At 41.3% G+C, this 21511-nt stretch overlaps 1 protein-coding gene across 1 annotated transcript; it reads left to right on the top strand.

Annotated features, from left to right (window-relative positions):
* Nucleotides 1–3292: 3292 nt before the first annotated feature.
* LOC120371479 (homeobox protein CDX-1-like) lies at nucleotides 3293–20259 on the top strand. Its single transcript, XM_039487259.1, has 3 exons — nucleotides 3293–3867; nucleotides 13700–13845; nucleotides 18634–20259. Exons 1-3 carry the CDS (start codon nucleotides 3420–3422, stop codon nucleotides 18880–18882), a joined length of 843 nt encoding a protein of 280 aa, XP_039343193.1. The 5' UTR covers nucleotides 3293–3419; the 3' UTR covers nucleotides 18883–20259.
* Nucleotides 20260–21511: the final 1252 nt, after the last annotated feature.

Raw genomic sequence — 21511 nt, forward strand, 5'->3', positions numbered from 1 at the left:
AACTCTCTCTTACAACATTACGACAGTAGTGTAGAGAACTGTAACATTGCTATAGTCTAGGAAACCAAATATTCCAGAACACTGGGGAAGAGGAGATCACAATCCAAAGTATGCTGCTGAGGCCAATCTGCCCTGCAGTGTTTTTGGGCCATTACTTTATTATATTCCTAAGGGTTACAGGGCTATAATGCTGAATACACATACTGAAAGCAACTGGAGGGCTGGGACTAATGCTACAGTAAATGAGCTCCACTCCAGCTGCTGCTCCTTCCTCTGGCTGATTTATTGTTACCCCTGCATTTGAGGGGGTTATGTTGTGTGTGTGTTTTTAAGGGGAGGGGTACAAAAATCGGTGGGTTTTTTTTTAAGAGGAAAGGAAACTTAAATGACGTTCCGGCAAAGAACAAGCAATCTTTCTGTTGAGCCATTTCCCTAAGGGCCCTATCCTAACAGCTATTAAGTGCCCACAACTCTCATTGACTAGGTCCTAAAATTCTTTCCAAGGTGCTGGAAGGGGGAGTCAAACACACTAGAGAAATCCATGAAGGAAGTTAACAGAATCGGGTCCTAATCACGTTTTGGGCTTAAAATATGTTGCTACTATAATGATTGGCACCCTAGAAACACCAGAAAGGTAATTAGAGAGATAAATTAATATGGCTTGATCTTGCTGTTAAAGATAAAACCAAACTATATTATAAACATTTTCTCTCCCAAGAGGAGCCGATTTCTCTTATGGTATAAATTGGCATAGCTCCACTGACTTTATGGAGCTGTGCCAGTCTACAACAGCAGAGAAGTATGCCCCAGGACTGTAACATGGTTCCACAACACAGCTTGAACCCATCTATACAAGTAACTCTATGGCCTTAATCCATACAGATGGATTTTATACCAGTGCGCGGAGTCCCGCTGACGTGCCTGCCATCCACATGGATGGATCAATAAGCCATCATTTATTTAACAAGTTTGACCTCTTTTTGTGTTTGTGGATTATCCAGATCCATTTCCTCAAATGTATTCATTATTCATTTCTCTCCGTTTTCCTTTAACTCTGTGGATTGACCAAGAACAGTTCTGTGCAACTATTTGATACCTATTGGTTAAATTTGATTGGCCAAATAAGTCACATGGGTACCTGGGCTAATTGGATGAGTTTAAGAGCCATTTTGTTCTGTGATTGTACAGCACCTAGCACAATGGGATCTGATGTATCACTGGGGCTCCTAGGTGTGATGATAATACAATAAATAAATACGCATGTGAACAAATGCAAAATTTAATTTCTGCTAACATTTGCCCCCAGGATTTTATAAATTCCTTTTCAACAAACAGTGATGCACACACTAACTGGAAGCAAACTGCAAAGGGGCACATGGCTGCCAAAGTGAATGAATTTAACATTTTTAACAAATATTCATAGGAAATAGTTTGCACCACTCACCCAGCACTACTAACATTTTCTAAAAAGATTCCCACAAACACAGATCCAGGACCTAATGTGGCCTGGGCCTGAGGCTATTGATCTCTCATAAGAGGAACTGCAGAGGTGTTGTCAGGTGTGTGATGAGATTCTTTCCTTCTGGGAACCAGAAGGAGGGACCTGTAAGTTTAAACAGTGTCAAAGTGCAAAAGACCCTTAAAGAAAAAATACACCTCTGAACAAAGGAAGAAGTCATTATACTTTGCACCTGTTTAACAGACATATCCCTTTAACATGTCAGCTCATTAATAACGGTGCAATTAAGTATCACATCATTAAAAGGGACACTGCTTTCCCAAAAACTAAAATACAATGCATTTTCATAAGGGACAGTGCAAAGGTGTTTCCCTCATTTATAAAAATCTATCCCCTCTCCCCTCACTGTTGACTATAAACAATCCCTTAGAAGCTTAAAAGTGGGAATTTTTTTTAATTGCATTGTTTTGCTCTATTAATACCATATAGGTTTGTTATTGTATGGTTGCTCATGAAAGTGGAGCTGTTCATACAGGTTTTTTTCCTCAAAGATAAAGGGCCAGATTCTGCTACACTTATTGATGCTTGTGGGGTAAGGTGCTACTCATTGTGAGTAATGGTATCAGAATATGGCCCAAAGAGCACTAAAACAGGGTTTATTTAGGGAAATTACAGATAAGCAATCGCAACTTATGTGGAGGTGATGGTAAATTTGGGGCTCCTCTGAATTTTAACAGAGTATCTTTCTGTTAAACTTCTGGGTGCGATTACATGATCTTTATTCACAACAGCTAAGCACTTATACCTAGGAATAGACTCACTGACATCAAGGGGACTAGTCATGTGAGTAAACACTATGTCTTCTTGTGTATGTCCTTAACAATGTGATACGGGTTAGAACGAATAGAACTGCTGTTGTTTGTGAGTACTCACTAACCTGAGTAAGGATTGAAGTCAATGAGACAGCTTGTGTGAGCCAACTAAGTATAGTTGTATAGTATTGCCCTTAGATTTCAATATAAAAGAGAATTTTTGGCATTGAACATTCTGGCTCTTTACCAGAGAAGGAACTACTGAACTGACAGATATCTGGTTTTAGACAAGTGTAACTTAGGCCATCTCTACACTACCACTTATGTCAGCACTACCACTTATAGGGTGTGAAAAAACACCCACACCCCTGAGTGATATAAGTTTCATTGGCATAAGTGGCAGTGTGCACAGCGCTATGTCGGTGGCCGCTCACTGGGGGTGGTTACACGAGAGATCTTACACCAGTGCAGCTGCATCGGTACAGCTGTGCCGCTGTAAGCTCGCTGGTGTAGACATTGCCTTAGAGCCTCAACTCTAATTCTGTTTGTGAGCTCCTTATGGTATGGACCTGTCTTCCCCGGTGCTGTGTGCTGTTCATACTGTAGGCATGAAACAAATAACAACAACAGTGGAGAGCATTTCCTTACTCAGATTTTCCTGTATTTTTCGGTGTATTCATATAAAAACTCCTTTAGAAACCACTCAGTGTTCAACCAGCTTATTTCTTTAGCTTTCTAAGAATGTATTAGGTTAATTATGTGTGCAACATGGCTCCAAGAGTAAGGCAGGTCAGAGTGTATTAAAGGGGATGGGACCAGGATGGATACATAAAAGAACTGTGAGAAAGGAAGCACCAGAACTAGCAGCAAGGTGGGGCTGCCTGGATGGTCAGCCCTTCATTTGAATGCAAATGTAATTTTGGGGCAGGCAGTTATCTGTGACATCAGGCAGAACCTTAGTAAACTGTTACTACCAGCACCTGGTAACACCATTGTTAATCATGTGTAGTAAAGAGACATCAGGGCTAGCATGAGTCATTTATAGAGCCAGTTGGGGCTAGAAAAGAGAGAGAAAGAAAGAGGAAGGCAGGAAGAGATCAAACAAACACTGTGAGGAGCAGGATGTCCTGGCAAGACAAAGCCAGGCTATGAGCATCATGTATGTGAGTTATCTTTTGGATAAAGAAACCAGCATGTATCCAGGATCCGTAAGGTGCAGCAACAACAACAACAACCTGCCAGTGCAAAACTTTGTCTCCACTCCATCCTATTCAGATTACATGGGATATCATCATGTGCCAAGTATGGACAACCAAGGACAGTCTTCGGGAGCTTGGGGATCTCACTATGGCACGCAAAGGGAGGATTGGAATACTTATGGCCCAGGACCCTCCAGCACAGTTACTGCTGCACAAATCAATGGCTCGTCTCCTGGGCAGATCTCCTACAGCTCTGCTGATTACAATTCCCTGAATCCTGCTGGATCTGGGGTTTTACCTCCTGTAGGTACAATTAACACAGAGCAAATCTCTCCCAACAGTCAAAGGCACAGCTCTTATGAATGGATGAGGAAAACGGTGCAATCCACTTCCACAGGTATGTGGGTGCTGAGGTTTATGCTGAGAAGAGCTTTCACTTTTTTTGCCCAGTTTCTAGTTCATAAGAAAAGCTGGGAAGTATGCAGTGAGACAAAGAATCCTGATCATTTTGATGGGTTCTTTTACTATCAGTTAAATATTGATTCTGCTTTTGAATGATGTCTTTGATCACATGCTGATTTATTACATTGCCATTCCTAATTTTTAGTATTGGAGCACATGGGAAGCAACCTCTTTGGGCCATAAAAAACTGCTCAGTGCAGGGAAGTTACTCCATTTGTGATAAAATGTGAAATGGAGTAACTGGATCATGTTAAGAATATGATTTCAGTGAGAATCTTAAAGATCATAAGTGTTTTAAATTGAATTTTTGTTTGTAACTTTCCATATTAATTTTCTTCTGGTCTCACAGTAAGCATGAGAAAATGCAGGCCAAAACTATATATTTGGAAATGGGTCAGAAACAGGGATTATAATAGAAATGCTCTCTCCGGCCCTGCAGACCTTACTCAGGTAAGTAGGCCCACTGGAGTAAAAAAAATCTGCAGTATCATGCCCCTAGCACAGAGTCAATACTACAGCTCCTTTAAAAAAATTAGCATTTCAAAAGTGAATAAATGAGAGTGGATGAAAGGGCTTGTTTCACCTTATAGACAGTGTCTTAGAAAAGGCAGGAATACAGACATCCATGGTTACACAGCTAGTCAAATACCTTGACATGTCAATTTCTGATTTATAATAGTGAGCAAGTAAAAGCAATAGGTTGCATTTACCATCTAATGCATAAAGGTAAGTCATGAAGCATTGAGAAAAGCAAAAATGAAGCAAAAAGGCTGCCTGGAAAGAACTAAGGAAAAGTTAGAAAAGTTAATTGTAAAGACACCTGATCCTGTGAAGTGCTGAGCACCCTTGGCTCCCATTGGCCTCAGTACCTCTTGGAGGTGCTCAGAGTCCTTCAATCAGTTGCAGTTCATGAAATTTCCTTTTTTCTTCTCCCCACCCAATCTGTGCCCCATGCACTACTGTAAGCAATGTTGAGGGTTTTTTAAGTAGGAATTAAAACTGTCAATTTTGGGGTAAAAACAAAAAAGAAATCTTAAATCACCAGTCAAAAGAAATACAGAAAATCCTACACTGAAATGGTGCATCAGATTTCCTAAAGCCAGATTGTGATATGCTTAGTAATGCTGAATAGTTTCTAATGCCATGTGTAATCCCACTAAAATCAATGGGACAATTTGTGGAGCAGGGTACTACTCTGGGTGAGTAAGGACAGCACAGTTCAACCCCTAAAAATAAATATATGCACCAGGTTTTTTTGAAGTCATATTTGCTTCTGACTCACCATTCCCCAACTAAAACGCAAACTGTGGCCTAATCATGCCATTATGCCTCAGCATAGTGCATCCTATTTGTGAATAGTCCCAGGGAAGGCAATGAGATTACTCATAAGTGTTTTCAGGATAGGGGCTCAAATCTAAAAGTGACACTATGTCTCCCAAAGTAACAACCCAGGTTGCCACAAGCCCCTGTGAGAGGCTAAGAAATGCTATCAAGGATATAGAGCTACAGGGAGTTGGCGCTAACATACCAGATGGCGGGAAAATCTATTCCAAATAAAATAATCCCCTCTTGCTCCACCCCCAGCCAGAATTGTGGAACTCGCCAGACCCCACACTGCTTTTCCTTTCTTCCCCTGAGCCCCACCTGCATTTTTATTCCTGTCTTTTTAGATGGCAAGTTCTTTGGGACAGGAACTTGTCTCCTTATCTGGCTGTACAGTGCCTAACATACTGTGGGTCCTGTATTATAAATAACATTCTGATCACCCATAACTAGCAAACCTTAGGCTCTTTCACACTCATCCTGCCAGGGCTCAATCCTATAAGGTGCATTGCACTCATCTGAGGCATAGGGCACGTAGTAGGAATTCAGGGTGCTGCTAAGTGCTAACATCTTTCTCCACTTTACAGCACCTGGTTCTACAGGCCACTGAGCGCCCTCAACTTTTATGTGTTCAAAAGGAGTTGAAGGTGCTCAGCACTTTGCAGGATCAGGCCTCGCAAAGATACAAATAATTATTATGCAAGGCCCGAATCCTCAAAGGTATTTAGGAGCATAACTCCCATTAAAATAAATGGGAATTAAGTGCCTAAATATCTCTGAGGATCTGGTCTAAATGCCTATGGGGATCTAACTCCCACTGATACTCAGTGGGAGCCTTTCTATTGACTTAACGGGTATTGGATCAGGTCCTCAGGTCCTCATCAAAGATTTGCCTCATTCTGAACAATAGTATCAAAACAACAGGTTTTCTTTCCTACCTCCTCTTCCCTTTACTAATTATTTTTTAAGCCAGGAAAGCTCAGCTCAGATAAAACAGCTTTCTAACTGGGGCCCTTATTCTAGCCCTAATCCTGTTTCTTCTTGTCTTTGTTTTCAGAAGAGCAAATTTCTTCCAGTTTTCCAGCAGGATTAAAATTCACAGCAGCAGCACACAACACTTAAAGGCCCTGATTCAATAAAGCACTTCAGCATGTGCTTAATTTTGAGATGAGTGTTCCTCTTACCCTTGAGCACACGAGTAGACCTGTTACACATGTTCAAGTGCTTTGCCGGATTGGGATCAGAGAGCTCGGTACTTTATAGGTTCGAATCCATTACACTTTACACCCTCAAAGCCTTGTACACTGATCCTGCAGTCTCTCTAGGCTAAAATCAACACTGATTTCAAGAGTTGTCTTGCCTAAGCAAGGACTGCAGGATCAGGCCCATTGTTTACGTAGAAACCTAACACCCTGTGAAGTAGGTAAGCGTATTATCCCTGTTTTACAGATGGAAAACCTGAGGCTCAGTGGCTGACTTACCTACAGTCCCTCAGCCAGTGGAAAAAATGAATCAGATGAATAAATTACTATTTGCTGTTTAAATGCTGTGAAACTATAACAATATAGTTAAATGCCATGTCCTATAACAATACAATTGAATTATGGAGACAATTATATTAAAGCAAGATGATTTTTGCAAGATGACCTTGCAATCCTGCAAAAATTACTCGTTAGTAATTCCCTTTAAAGTCAGCAGAGCTATTTGTATTAGGATCACTCACATGAGCAGTCCACACATGTGAGTAAAGGCTACGAGTGTGGATCCTACAGTGATTTTGTGGTGGGTTTTCCTTGTTGTTGTTGTTTTCTGGACTCATGGCCTGATGAATGTTGAAGGAAAATGTTTAACCTATTCTCTACTCTTCTCTTATCCCCTGGTGGTCTTTCCACCTTTTGTTCTTTATTTCTGTCATTACTATGGACCTGGAAAGGGGAAAAAAAGGATTGCAACATACTCTTACCTTAAACCATTTTTTTTAAAGAAATATTAATACCAGATCCTCTGCTGGTGTAAAGTCAAATCAAAGGAACTATGCTCCACCAATGGAAAATCTGGTTTTAGTATTTAATATTAGGGGCCAGCCTATAAATCTTTTGGTGCTAGAATGCTTTACTATGGGGAAAATAATCTGACTGTGGTCCACCATTCTCAAGCTGGAAGACACGCTTCATTTTGATCTGTAATGCCTTCTCCTACCAGCTTTAGAACTGGAGGGATTGGGTTCTGAGCCAGCACTCACCAACGCCAATGCCAACATTCTCATTGACTGCAGTGGGTCCAGAATTGAGTGCTTGGTCTTTGCATGGATGAAGGTGTTGAGCATGCAGAAGAAAACAAAATGTGTTAGACTTCAGAAAAGGCTCCAGGGCAATTCCAAGGAAAAAATGCTGAATATTAAATATTCAATATTTTATCCAACGATATAGCTGGAGCAAGGCTCCTCTCATTTATCTCCCTGCCCTGCAAAAAAAATTACCACTCAGAGCGCAGAACAAAGCCAGGCCAACTATCACTGTAGGATGCTCTATGTGGAAAAAAATGGAACCTCCCCCCATATTTTCAAAAGTATTCACAGGTATGATCAAGGATTAATTTTTGATGGAAGGTGGAAGAAAATCCATCCTGGAAAACATTACAAATCACCACAAGTTGGCTTCACTACTTTCATGAAGATATTTTGCCATTTTCACTGAGGAGGAAGAAAGGTCACTTTTTGTTTTTAGAAAAATAGCAACACATTTGCAGTGAAACCATACTCCAAAAAAAAGTTTTTCTGTGACACTGGTGAAAACTTGCCTCTCCAGCAGTTTCACCAGCAGTGTGAATTTCTTCACACAGCTGTAGCGTAGAAGAGAAGACCTGACATTAAATAAAAAGGGGGTAAGAAGGGTTTCTGATGGTGTAAAGAAGGGGAAGGAGGGAAACTTTGATTATGGACAGAGCTTGTAATTTCCTGCACATGAAGACTCCCATATCTTCCTTGTTCAATTACTGCTTTCTTAAAACACAAGCTACACTTTCTGATGATGAGAGATGTTGATGGCATCATTGGCACATGCACTACCAACAGAGATTATCTAATCTTTGAAGGGCATAGAAATCCCAGCCCTTACATCTTTAGAAAGGGGGAAATATTGTGGGAAAGAATCACAGTCCTTCTACAAGCCCAGTCTTGTGAGATGCTGAATGTCTAAAGAATATATGTAACACTTGTAGGAATTTCAATTCATCCCTTGCTCCCTTGGCTTTAGAGAACCACAAAAAGCAGATTTCTTCTGATCTGGTCACTTACAAATCTACCCACACCTTCAACAGCTTGTACACTTCTGATATCCAAAAATCAAAATATTGGGTAGGGAATCCACTCAATCAACAGAGTGTAGTGATGAAATAATGGAGAGCAATTCTACTTTGGATTCAACTGATTTAATTTGGTTTACCTTAGTGCAGTATCTCCAAGTTTATACTGGCAAAACCAAGAACAAAATGTGGCCCATGAGTTTTAGCATAAAACAACAGATTCAAAGTAGAAAATCCAGGTATTGCAAGTGAGACAGAAGTCAACAAAACATAAAGAAAATTCTGAACTTAAAGTCTCTTGACTCCAGTATGCTGCTCTTCTTCTCCTAGGCATGGATCTCCACAAGCACAGATAGCAAGAAAAAATTACTAGCCTCAAGACTCACATGCAGATCTGAGACAGAATTTTGTTCATACTTTGAAAACATGGGGCAAGATCCTGGAAGCATTGAAGCACATAAGTAATTTTATTCAGATGCGTAGTCCCACTTAGCTCAATGGGACTACTCCTGGGAGTAAAGTTGCTGAAACACATGTATGAAGGTTTGGAACAATGTACTGCCTCTGAAATGGAAAGATGCTGACCCTGTATTTTAACTATTATAGAATGTCATATACAGAATGGGGGAAATTGTTCCTTGTCTTGATTCATTCAAAATTGCTTTGGTTTCATAACTTTGTTGCAGTCAGTAAAGTTACCCCAAGGATGAGTTTGGCCCTTTCTATCACTACTCTATAAAGTAAACCCAGGCATATTTAGAGATGGGCTCAAAGCAAAACTCTGGATCTGAGGGCAAGCAAAATCAAAACCCAGATTTGGATTTGAATTTTGAAAATGTCTCCTATCTTTGCAATGGACTGAACCAATACTTCCAATCCAGTCACTCCCAAATAGTGGCTTATACAAGAATCCCGATGTGAATTGTGTGTCTTGAACATATTTTGTGTCTGAATGTGTCCTCCATTCTACTAATTTCAGTTGCTCTCATGTAATCAGGTATACCCATTATCCCCCTCAGGCACAAGTTGCACCTATGTAACTGAGACCAGAATATGAGCCTCTATAATTAATATGATACTGTAGTATTGATCTAGCTCTCTCTATAGGCATAGGTAGATGCTAGATTTTTATGAAGGATGTTAGCTCACATAAGACAGAAGCTCCTAAACAGCTGAGAGAGGAGGCAATGAAAAAGGGGCCCGGGCCAGTTCTAATGCTAATTTATTTTGCTTTGTAAACTAGTTGTGAGGTCTGAGAGTATTTTTTTTTTCTTCCCTGGGCTACATTGTCTTGGGGTTTGAGGCCTATCTGTCATATTGAGGCAACAGACCCTTTTAACACTTCTCTTTGCTTTGATATGCAGCCCTGTCTCTTCCTTCTCCCTCTTTTCTTCAGGAGTTATATTGCCGGAAAGGGTGATGATTTTCACAGCAAATAAAGAGGCCTTCTCCTAGCTTTATTGTCTTCAGAAGAAATGCTCTGTGAATTTTATGACCAATGGGAAAGCTCTTCCCTTCCCCCCACTTGGATCCTGGCCAGAGTCACAAAAATTGCTAGAGTAATTAGCCTTCCCTCTGCGGAATTGTTAAACTGCACCTTGCAAAAGGATTTTTAAGTCGTAAATGTCAGGTGAACCCTGTCCACAGGCATTTTCAAATGAATTTCAGGCAAACTTCCCTATACTAAAGCTGCTTTTCAGAACCAGGCTATCCATGTATTACTGCTACAAGGATATATTACAATCTGGTTAGACCTCTGACTTCTGGTAGCCTATTAGCTCAAGTCTAAACCCTTGCAATTCCATGACAGAGTCCCCCAAGAGAGAACATCTCTGGTTAAATTGATACCACACGTTGATGACATCAGTCTGGCATCCGGAAAAGACTCAGAAAAAAAAGCCTAATAGGGCAAATTTTGCTCACTTGACTCACCTGTGTAGTTCTATAGACTCCAGTGAAATTATTCACCTGAGTAAAATGAGGAGGGTTGGCTAAAGGTTGGATTTAACATTTACTTTTCAGCTTTAGAGGGGGAAATTGTAATTTTTGTCCCCAAAAGGACTGTGAAAAAGCCAACAGCATCTTCTTTGCTCACAGCCTTGGAATTTTGGCTGCATAAAAACTGAGCAAGATCCTCAGGATTTGTCCCAGAGCCATCATTAAACTTAATGAATGGAATTACAGGGCTATCGTAATCTTGCAAATGGTGTGGGGTTAACTTTTGGTTTGGGAAGTTTGTTTTGATTTAGCTTTGGCAAATGTATGAAAAATGTATTCCTTCACCCTCAATATAAAATGCTGTATGAATAACGGGGGTTCGACCCAGCTCCCAGTAAAGGCATTGGAAGGAGTCCCATTGACTTAAATGGACAATAAAGCATTCTCTTCTTAGATCCATGCAACAGCCCTCAGCTCTGATATTCTCCTCTCCCAATGGGTGAGTAAAGATTCTGAACATGTAGGAAAAGCAGAATATTTAAGTCAAGAGCCACATCAGGCAAAGCATAGAGAATTTTGCTCTTAGTATTTACTTTTTTAAAAATCAACCCTTCCCAACTAGTTTTGTAAATTTTTCCAGCCTTCAATAAAGGAACCATAAAGTTCTATCATATTTAAACAGAAACAGACGTGTATTTGCATGATAATAAACAAGCAAGACATGTATAGACAAATAGGCGCTGAGTTCTGCAAATATATTTAGCTTCTATTTCAGTTTTAAAAAGCAAATAAAAATTCCTCCTGATGGATAATAAGGGTCAGCCATGCTTATTCCTATTCTCTTCAACCTACATAGATATCAAGTACATTTGGAGATAAAAGGGGATCTGATATTTGTTTATGGCTTCTGAATGTGAATAGAGTTCATGATAAGATCACCTTGTAGCTCTTTTGTGTACCTCATCTTAACACCACAATGGAGAGTTTAGGGAAACATTTTAGGCATTTTGTTCCACAGAATGACCCCGAATTCACATTTAAAGGGAAAAAAACCTAAACAAAAACACAGGCTAGGGAGATCAAAAGAAGTTTTAAAAATATCAAGTAAGGCATTAAAGCACCACAGGTGACCATGTGTTAAATAAACAATTTACACTTCCCATGAATGAAAACAAATGTACTTGATATCTATGTAGGCTGAAGAGAATTACTGCTGTTTTTCAGGACCTCTTTAAATTTTTTGTCAGTAGTATTTTGGACTTGACATCACAGCTAACTTGACTATTGGAATAAGAATGATTGGGTTGACTCTGCTATCAGTCCAGCATAACACTTGTGTTATCTACATTGGCTTCAGTGCAGTTACTACAGATTTATCCCAATGTAACTCAGAGCTGAATCAGTGGGACTCTTTCCTGGGGAAGGTGTCAGACTTGGTTTAAAGTATTCTTGGCTTTATGGACAAAGTGGTTCTTAAACAAACATGAATAATAACTATGAACATGGACAAAAATATTTTTCCACACCAAAATGTTCAGGCCTCTCTGCAAATTTTACAGATTTGATGAGAAATGTCCAGATCACTTAAAGCCCACTATTAATACATAGTGTTTGCCCAAGGCTGAGCTATATGCATCATGGAGGCTAATAGACCAAATTCAAAGAGTAGGACCTTGTGTTCTTCAATCCTGGCAAAAAGAAATCAAGTCTGTCACACTCATTAGATCAGGTATCATCCATAGGCATAGGCAGAATATTATTTATTATTTGTAATGCGGTAGCACCTAGGAGCTCCAGTCAGGGACCAGGATCACATTGTGATTGGTTTTAGGGCCACGATGATTTGGACTTCAGCATTCACAAAGTGGGAAGACCAGTGACAAAGGGAGCATCTATGGTCTTCTCCCTTTTTACTGCTGCTAGGACTGGCTTCCCCAAGAAGCTGTCTTGTTATGGAATTAATAAAGTTGCAGCTTTGGGGGTGATTTTGGGGAAGTGCCCCTTTTCCCTGAGAATCAAGCATTAACAGACCTTTCTCAGGAAAAGGGTTTGTGAGTAAGCATGAGCCATACCAGGCAAGTGCATTCTCCAGACAGTAGGCTGTTCTGGGTTGCAGGCCATAATGGGCCTTAAAAGTAATGCAGGCTCTGAGAGGATCTTAGTTTTAAGCAGCTGTTTAGTGTTGGGGTAATGCAGACTCTGATAAGGCCTTAGTTTTAAACTGCTGTTAATCCCTAGGGCTGTGATGCTCTGACTGGATTTAAGTTTTGACAAAGGCAAAGGGAGGGAGGTGACAAAAGGAGCAACTGTGGTCCTCCTCCTTTTCACTGCTAATAGGACTGCTTACCCCGAGAAGTTATCCTGATGGAATTAATAAAGTTGCAGCCACATGGACAGAAGTTCCTTATGTCTGGATCTGTCCTCAACGGCTGCTGACAGTCACAATGACTTTTTAATAATCCCCTGTTCAGCCATGTCATGGGCCCGGACTTGAAATTATGTAACAAGATTAGTAAAACACTGGATGCTGCAACTTTAGCATGGTCTACATCAAGCATTATCATTCTCTCAATCTCTTATCTATTTTCAACTGAAAATCTTTCATACTTCCATTCCTTGTGCTGATGTCCAGGCCACCTTTTAACCCAAGGGACAAAAAGAGCCACCTATCAAATTATAGTAATAGAACTCTGCACATATCAATCATTATCATTATTGTTTTTACAGCATCAAGAGTATTAGACAGACAGTGTGCTTTATAGACAGTGAAAGAAGCCTCACAAATCCCACTTTGAGGCAGGTATCATCTCTGTTTAGAGAAACCAAGCAATAGAGATGTTTTGTGACTTACCTAAGGTCACAGAGGAAGTCTCTGTTAGAGCTAGGAATAGAACTCAGATTTCCTAACTACCAGTCCTTAACCACAAAACCACACTTGCTCCCCAAAATCTGTTGATAAAGAAATCTGAGCATCCATTTGTCATCTGTTTACTTAGGAACAAAAGTAAAGTCTATGGGTCTGCTTCAACTGTGGTGTAAATCAACACTAACTCTACTGAAGTCAATGGATTTACCCTGGAGTAAGTGAAAGAAGAATCAGGCCTAGAATTTTCAGGAACATTTTTTCAAATGTAAAGCAGGTATTTTATGCTATTGAAGTTAAAAACTTTCGCTTGAAGCTATGTCTTTTTCTTTCAAAACAGGTAAAACAAGAACAAGAGAGAAGTACCGGGTGGTTTACACAGATCATCAGAGATTAGAACTGGAGAAGGAATTTCATTACAACAGATACATTACAATCAGGAGGAAGTCTGAACTTGCAGCAAACCTAAGACTTTCCGAGAGACAGGTAGAGTATGGCTCACATACTCGGATTTCCCATGCATTGTTATTGTTCATCAGAAGATGTCAAGACTGGTTAAAAACACAAGCATCCTAATGTCTCTAAGCACCAAACAACATGGCTGGACTCTGTTTGCAATGTACAAACCCAATAACTTATTCAGCAAAGTATGATTACTCCCACTGGCCTTATCTCCACATTTCCCACCATTGCTAACATGGACTCAGCTGTACCAGCGGTAGCAATGGTGCTAGTGCAAGTGTAGACAAGGCATTGGCAGCTGGCAGTCTTTTAAGCAGTGTTGTTTAGACCTACTCTGAATAGGGACAGATGAGATGGTCTTAAAACACCAGCAGCTGCCTGCGGGCTTGTCTACCCTGGTGGGAAATTTTAGCAAAAAATCCTAGGGTGAAATCTTGGCCCCACTGAAGTCAGTGGGAGTTTTGCTATTGACTTCAATGGGGCCAGGGTTTCATCCTTAGTTTAGACCAGAGGTTCCCAAACTTGGGACGCTGTTTGTGCAGGGAAAGCCCCTGGCGGGCCAGCTTGTGTACCTACCGCGTCCGCAGGTTCAGCCGATCGCAGCTCCCAGTGGCCGCAGTTTGCTGCTCCAGGCCAATGGGAGCTACTGGAAGCGGCGTGTGCCGAGGGATGTACTAGCCGCCGCTTCCAACAGCTCCCATTGGCCTGGAGCAGCGAACCGCGGCCACTGGGAGCTGCGATCGGCTGAACCTGCGGACGCGGCAGGTACAGAAACCGACCCGGCCTGCCAGGGGCTTTCCCTGTACAAGCGGCGGAACAAGCTTGGGAACCACTGGTTTAGACACAGTAAGTCCAGTTGACAAGCTCATCTTATTTATCCCCTGGGTTCCTCTTTACATTTACTTGAGGATTCCCTCCTCACTCACTCAGTATTTCCTCCATTCTATCCTCTAATCTTGAGGTTCTATATTCTAGCCAAGAGCTGAATAAAGTTTGCTCTGGAATCCATCAATGTCACATTCCTAAATCAGGTGTTTGCAATGGCTGCGCACTGCTCCTGCAGTGCTTCCAGCCTTTTCTTCCTCCTACCAGTTGAGCTGGAAACATGGCCTCTAGCTCTAAAACACCTCCAACCCCAGCTGGCCCAGGAAGCAAGACACTGAGATAAGAAGTCTAGCTGGATCACCCACAGAGCAATGCACATAATCATTCCTTGGGCTAACATAATATGTTCTATTTCATGTTACCTGGGAGATCTCCTTTAAGCATTGCACTGAAACTAGGGAATGAAATACAGAATTATGAGTTTTATTGATTGAGCTCTATGAATAATTCTTGTTGGATAATATATTCAACAATTTCTCCTCGTTTTGTTTGCAAATTGTCTTCAAACACATCAAGATTTCTCCAGTTATTCAATGAATAATGTGCCTGACTCTCCACTTTTTTGCACCTTGTGATGTGCAAAGTGGATATAAAAGCTACCAAATCAGATTGGTAGCATTATACATCCATTCTGCCCTCAATTTACAAAGGTGAAAAAAACAACATATGGTGGAATGGAGAAACAGGCCTAAATTTCATTAATAAGTATAGAGCTGCAGCGAATTAGCAAGTAATTCATTACAAGTATTTGACTACCAGACATTTGAGTTGTTTTAACTGGACAATTGAGTCACATTATACACATTTGTTCCCTGATTGAATAAAAAAATTCTTCATATCTGGATTTAGGTATGCCCATGATTACTAATTCAAGATTCACTTTCTGTGAATATTCAGCCCAGTCATGTAATGTTTGCGTTACCAAGTGTTGCATCTTAGACCTGCTCTAATCATAAAAGCTGTATGTACGGCTTTAATTATGTCAGCATGGTTACAGTGTTACAACACCTCACCCTCACCCCACTGTGGATGTAGTTATACTCATATAGCTTATTGTCATTCAGGAAGGGGTATCAGCAATACCAATATAAGGCATTTTTATACCATTATAACTGTGTCTACATTAAAGGTTATATTTTTGGTTTTAAAAAAATCACATACCTAACCTAACATAATTATACCAGTGCAAAAACTGTGTATACAACAGACCTTAGATTAGAATCAGTGATAACACTGATGGGTTTTGGACAAGCTGTTGTGCCTGTGAGAAAAATATCCATGCAAGTTGCTACATAGTGTAAAGTGACTGTAGGCAAGATTATGTAGTTTTGGTACAGTAGGGACTGATAATCTGGAAAGCAAGGAAATTCATTCACCCCTGTGAGAAATGGATCCTCTTATAACCCCAGAAATATCTCATATGGATGGGAGGAAGGGTTCTTTCCTGCATATTAAAAATTAAAATACAAAAAGGTGATTGTGATTGTTTGAAGACTCTACTAACATTGATGAATGATAATGACCAACATATATAGAGAGAGAGAGAGCATGCACGCAACTTTTTGCCCTGATGGATCTCAAAATACTTTACAAACTTTACCACAGATCCATATGTATTATTTTACCCACATCTCAAATATAGCCACTGTTGAAGTGAAACAGCAATTATTTACCTAGGGACAGCAACACTACAGAACAGTGGAAAAGAAAAATTAATACTAAATCCAACTGAAATTGCTTTTGGAAATGTAGTAAGCAAAATGGGCCTGTTGTTAGGGGAAGACAGAAACAAGTGAGTAGGGGTGGAAGGTGTTGAGGGGGATGGTGGGGAGCAAGGAAGAAGAGGGAGAGAATTAGGCTAGGAGAAAGAAAACTATTTGTAGAGCAACTCAACAAGGGAAAACAGCCCCACAGCCCGTGCCCCACAAGCCTGAGTCAGCTGGCATGGGCCAGCCACAGGTGTCTAAATGTAATTTAGACTTACCCTTAGACAGCATGGTAATGAGGGGGCTATAGCATTATCTAAAAATGAACAAGTCTTTTATTTTGGGTTTTGCTACCATATAATTTTTTTCTAAAACAAAGAAATTTGGAATTTTTAAAATTCTTCAGCATAGCACCTATGGAGAACACCCATTTTTATTGCTTTGCTTTCTCTCAGCTCACCACAGTCTGTGCCTTTCCATGACACTGGCAAAAAATAATTGCTCAATGAATCTCGTTTCTCGTTAATTCACGGATTTCTCCTAGGATTATAAAAACTGCTTGCAACACTACTCTGTTTCTGATCTGAACATCAAAAGGATGGCAGATTTTTTAAAATTATCATGATAATTCTGCCTCAGTAAACAGATTAGACTTCATACAGAACTACTTATGCAGTTCCTCAGCTGGTATAAAGTGGGGTCAGTTTACACTAGCTGAGGATCTGCACCATGATCATTATAGATGCAATAGAACTTTTCACAAGAATAGTGAGTTAACCCTAGATTCCTGGTCAAATTCCATTACATTCTGGTGCCACAAAATACCCCCTCCCCCATAGTTTCAACTGGACACAATATTCTTCATTACCTATCCTACACCTTTGCTGATTCTTTATCGCCTACCCTAAAAGAACCGTAAGCGTTATTGCAGCATGCTCTTCAACCATTGCTTCATTTCACCATGAAGGTGGCTGCATTTCAGTTGTGAGTGAATGAATCTAGTATGAATTTAGTATGTAGTTATCATTTTGCCCATTGACTTCAATAGACTGTCTGCACCAGGGACGGCTCTATGTATTTTGCCGCCCCAAGCATGGCAGTCAGGTGGCTTTTGGCAGTGCGCCTGTGGGAGGTCCTCTGGTAACATGGATTCGGCGGCATGCTTGTGGCAGGTCCCCCAGTCCTGCGCCTTCAGCGTACCCGCCACCAAATTGCCGTCAAAGCCGCGGGACTGGCGGACCTCCCGCAGACAAGCCGCCGAAGACAGCCTGACTGCCGCCCTCATGGCGACTGGCAGGCCGCCCCCCACGGCTTGCCACCCCAGGCACGCGCTTGGTGCGCTGGTGCCTGGAGCCGCCCCTGGCCTGCACATATCTATTGAAGGGCAGCATTTGGCCCATATCTTTTTGTAAAGCACTTCAGGGTCCGTCTGTTTGAGAGATACAATAGAAATGTCAACCATTAGCATTATTCTGGAACACAGCAGAATACTATGCAAATCCTGTAGTGGGCCTCAGCCTAGCACTCCTTATCTAACAGGTGAGGTCAACCCAGTGTAAAGAAATACTTATTAAAAGATATATTTCTGAGTTAAACTGGACTATAGATCACTGAAAATGATTTTTAATAAGAAAGGAGGTTGAAAGATAAGTTTTAAAAAAGGCTGTTTTCTCTGCCCAAAGTGGAAGAGCTAGGGTCATTTTACTAAATGGTGAGCAAACTTTTCAAATGTGTGTCCCTAAACAGACAGCTAAATCCATATTGAGGAACTGGTATAAATCAGGACCAACTCCACTGAAGGCAACAGAGTTACACTGCTATAAATCTGATGAATGTGAGAAGAGAAAAATGCCCTGGGTAAATTGGCCCTGATCCTCTGATTTGGCCAAGCTGGACTCAGTGCACAACCAAGGCAGGGACTCAGGTGGCTGTAACACTTGTTACTGAGCACTTGGAATGTTCCCCTAGTCTCTGGGGCTATTGATGCCAGTTCAGTCCACACCATTAATTAGAGCAGTCTCCGGCATTTGGATATCACAGTGACGCATGCAACGTAAGAATTTAAGTAAGATTTTGTACACACAACCTAGATATGTTACATATAAAAGGGCCAAAAAATAAGACTCTAAAAAAATAAATAAATCTCACAACACTGAGAAGCTGACTTATCAGACTGCATTCTGTTAGCTCTTGAAACACCTTTTCCTTTGTTCCTCTGCAGGTGAAAATCTGGTTCCAGAATCGCAGAGCCAAAGAAAGAAAATTAATGAAGAAGAAAATGACTCATTTTGATGGCACCAGCCTTGGCTCTATGCAGAGTGACTCTGGCTCAGTGAGCCCCATCCCAGTACATAACCCACAGACTCATTCGGAAATGTCCAGTTCTTTATTTCCCCCGCCACCTCCTCCGCTTCCAATGAATAGCTTACAGCACAATGGGAACCTTCAGCAGGTTGTGGCTTCTCAGTAAGGCCATTCAAAGAGTTATTTTATAAAGAACATTATAAACCAACTGTACATGGAGCACTACCATTCAAAAGGGGACTGGACAGCCAGAGCTGTTTTGCAAGAGATCCTAGCATCACAACAGCCTTGTGCGCACAGGCTCCACTTACAATCAAGTAAGGGCCAAACCCCCGGGGCCTGTGAAAGGGCAGTGGAACCCCCCCCAAAGCCAATGGAACTATTGTGTGAAAAGGGTCCTGGATGGATGCTACAAGGGGATGCCAGGCCCTCTCTGGACCACAAAGCAGGCATTTCCCATGGCAGTGCAGAGGGTGGGCTGGGAACAAGGGGTGTCCAGTTGTTCTGCTGCTATGTGGATCCACTAGCCAAAAGACATAGGAAGAGGACCACAGGCAATGCTGCATTCCTGAGAGCAAAACAGGGACTGTGCATGTGCTCTGTACCCTGCCACTGGATTAAGAGGGAAGATTCCTCCCCCTTCTCATCCTTATGTAGGTCCCATGTGCTAATTTCACTTTCTCAAACTTTGCACATGGGTCCAGGTTTTGGCCCTGAAAAACTAGTTCATGCTTTGGGCTACTTCATTGAAAACCTAGATCAAGGTAGCTACAGACTGCTGAGTTATTGTTCGGGAGGGGTCCAGCTTGATTTTTTTTTTTTAAACAGAAATCACTTCCAAGGCTAAATAATACTAGAACAAACACGCGCTCTTCAAATCATCCCATAAATGTTTCTGGAGAAACATTATGGAACTGTGAACGTTGGCCCATTTTCACTCATGGTGGAAGAGATCATTTCAGTCCATTTTGTTTCTTAAAGAAATAGTGAAGGGAGAAAAATTCTTAAAACTTAGATATACTTAAGGGAACAATTGCATTTTGTGAGACAATGAAACCATAGATAAAGACACAGATAATGCATCCAAGTAATGTTTAAATTCCTTGAAATTTAGTCTGGTTTTCAGACATATTAATATTAAAAAATTGAAAGGCCAAATTAATGGAAGACTAAGCAAACCAATATCTTTGTTGAATATAACCTCTGGCCAATATTTTAAATGGGTCCCTAATGCCGAGGAGCCAAATCCATATTTAGGCACCTAAATAAGTAGCCTGATTTTGAAAAGTGGTGCCATCTCATTGACTTCAGTGGGAGCTGCTGGGTACTCAGCACTTTTGAAAGTGTGGCTACTTATTTAGATGGTTATCTATGGATTTAGGGGCCTAGCTTAAGGCACCAAGGGTAAAATTTTCAAAAGCACCTAAATTGCTCTGTCCCATTGTTAAAAGTGACAGGCTCCTAAGTCCCATTGACTTTCATTAAGACAAAGCCTATTAAGTACCTGTCACTTTTGAAAATGGGACATAGATTCCCAAATCACACAGGCACTTTTGAAAATTTGACCCCAAATCTTGGCCTATGCGTATGTATATTCTTGTTTTCCTTTTAATTATATATCATAATATTATTTTGATGATCTAATGTGGGTAATGAAAAATTACTTTGTATATAAAGAACTCTAAAATAAAGTGACTTTTCTGTAAGTGTTTCCAATGTGGTTTAAACCTACTGCAGAAAATGGTAATGCAGAAAGGATTTTCACCATCAGTCTGTTATTTAATATAATTATGATATAAAGTTTAAATATATAGTATAGGTGGAGGGGTTATGGCGAGAACAAGTTGGCTGAGGCAGTTGGTAATGTCATTTCTAAATCACCAATTTTAGTGCAGCTCAGATCATTAAGGATCAAAGTGTTTTTTTTAATACTGCGTGGTCGTGCAATGGCCTAAGTGAAATAAGGTTAGAGGTCCCAGTCCAGTTCCAATGGGCATGTGTTTGTACCACAATGCCCTCGAAAATTGCCTTCCTGGTTGGCAGTAGCCGCATAAGGTGTTGAGACTAAACTCAGCAGTGGCCCTTCCATATCAAGGTTCAGGCAGATTGGCTAGTCTGCACTGCCGCTGCTGTTCTGAGGGGTACAGCGCACAAAGAGGAAGTCATTCAGCATGGCAATTGGTGTGACAAAGTCACTATATCAACACCTAGAGATGGTTTGGAAGCGCCGACTGCCATGATGGGGAGGGATCTGAGTTACTACAGAGAATTCTTTCCCAGGAGTCTGGCTAGCGGGTCTTGCCCACATGCTCAGGGTCTAACTGATAGCCAAATTTGGGGTCAGGAAGGAATTGTCCACTGGATCAGATTGGCACAGACCCTGCCTTCCTCTACAGCAGGGGGCACTGGTTACCCACAGATTTAAACTAGTACAAAGTTTCTCAAACTGGGGTCCGCAGACCCAGGATACTCCAGGGGGTCCATGGACCCCTCGATCAACTCCTCCCCCTCCCTCCCAGTGCCCCCTGCATGCTGGGGAACAGCTGTTCAGCAGCGTGCAGGAGGCACTGGAGGGAGGAGGAGGAGCAGGGATCGCGCGTGCTCAGGGGAGGGGGTGAAAAGAGGCAGAGAGGAGGAGTGGCCAGGATGGAGTGTGGGCGGGAAGAGATGGAGAGGGGTGGGGCCTTGTGGAAAGGACTGGAGTGGGGGCAGGGCATGGGGCTAAGAGGGGGTCTTCGGGGTCTGCGAAAAATTTTAAATCAAAATGGGGGTCCTCAGGTTGCTAAAATTTGAGA

The sequence above is a fragment of the Mauremys reevesii genome, linkage group 9, assembly GCF_016161935.1.
Source record: "Mauremys reevesii isolate NIE-2019 linkage group 9, ASM1616193v1, whole genome shotgun sequence".
Taxonomy (NCBI): Eukaryota; Metazoa; Chordata; order Testudines; family Geoemydidae; genus Mauremys; species Mauremys reevesii.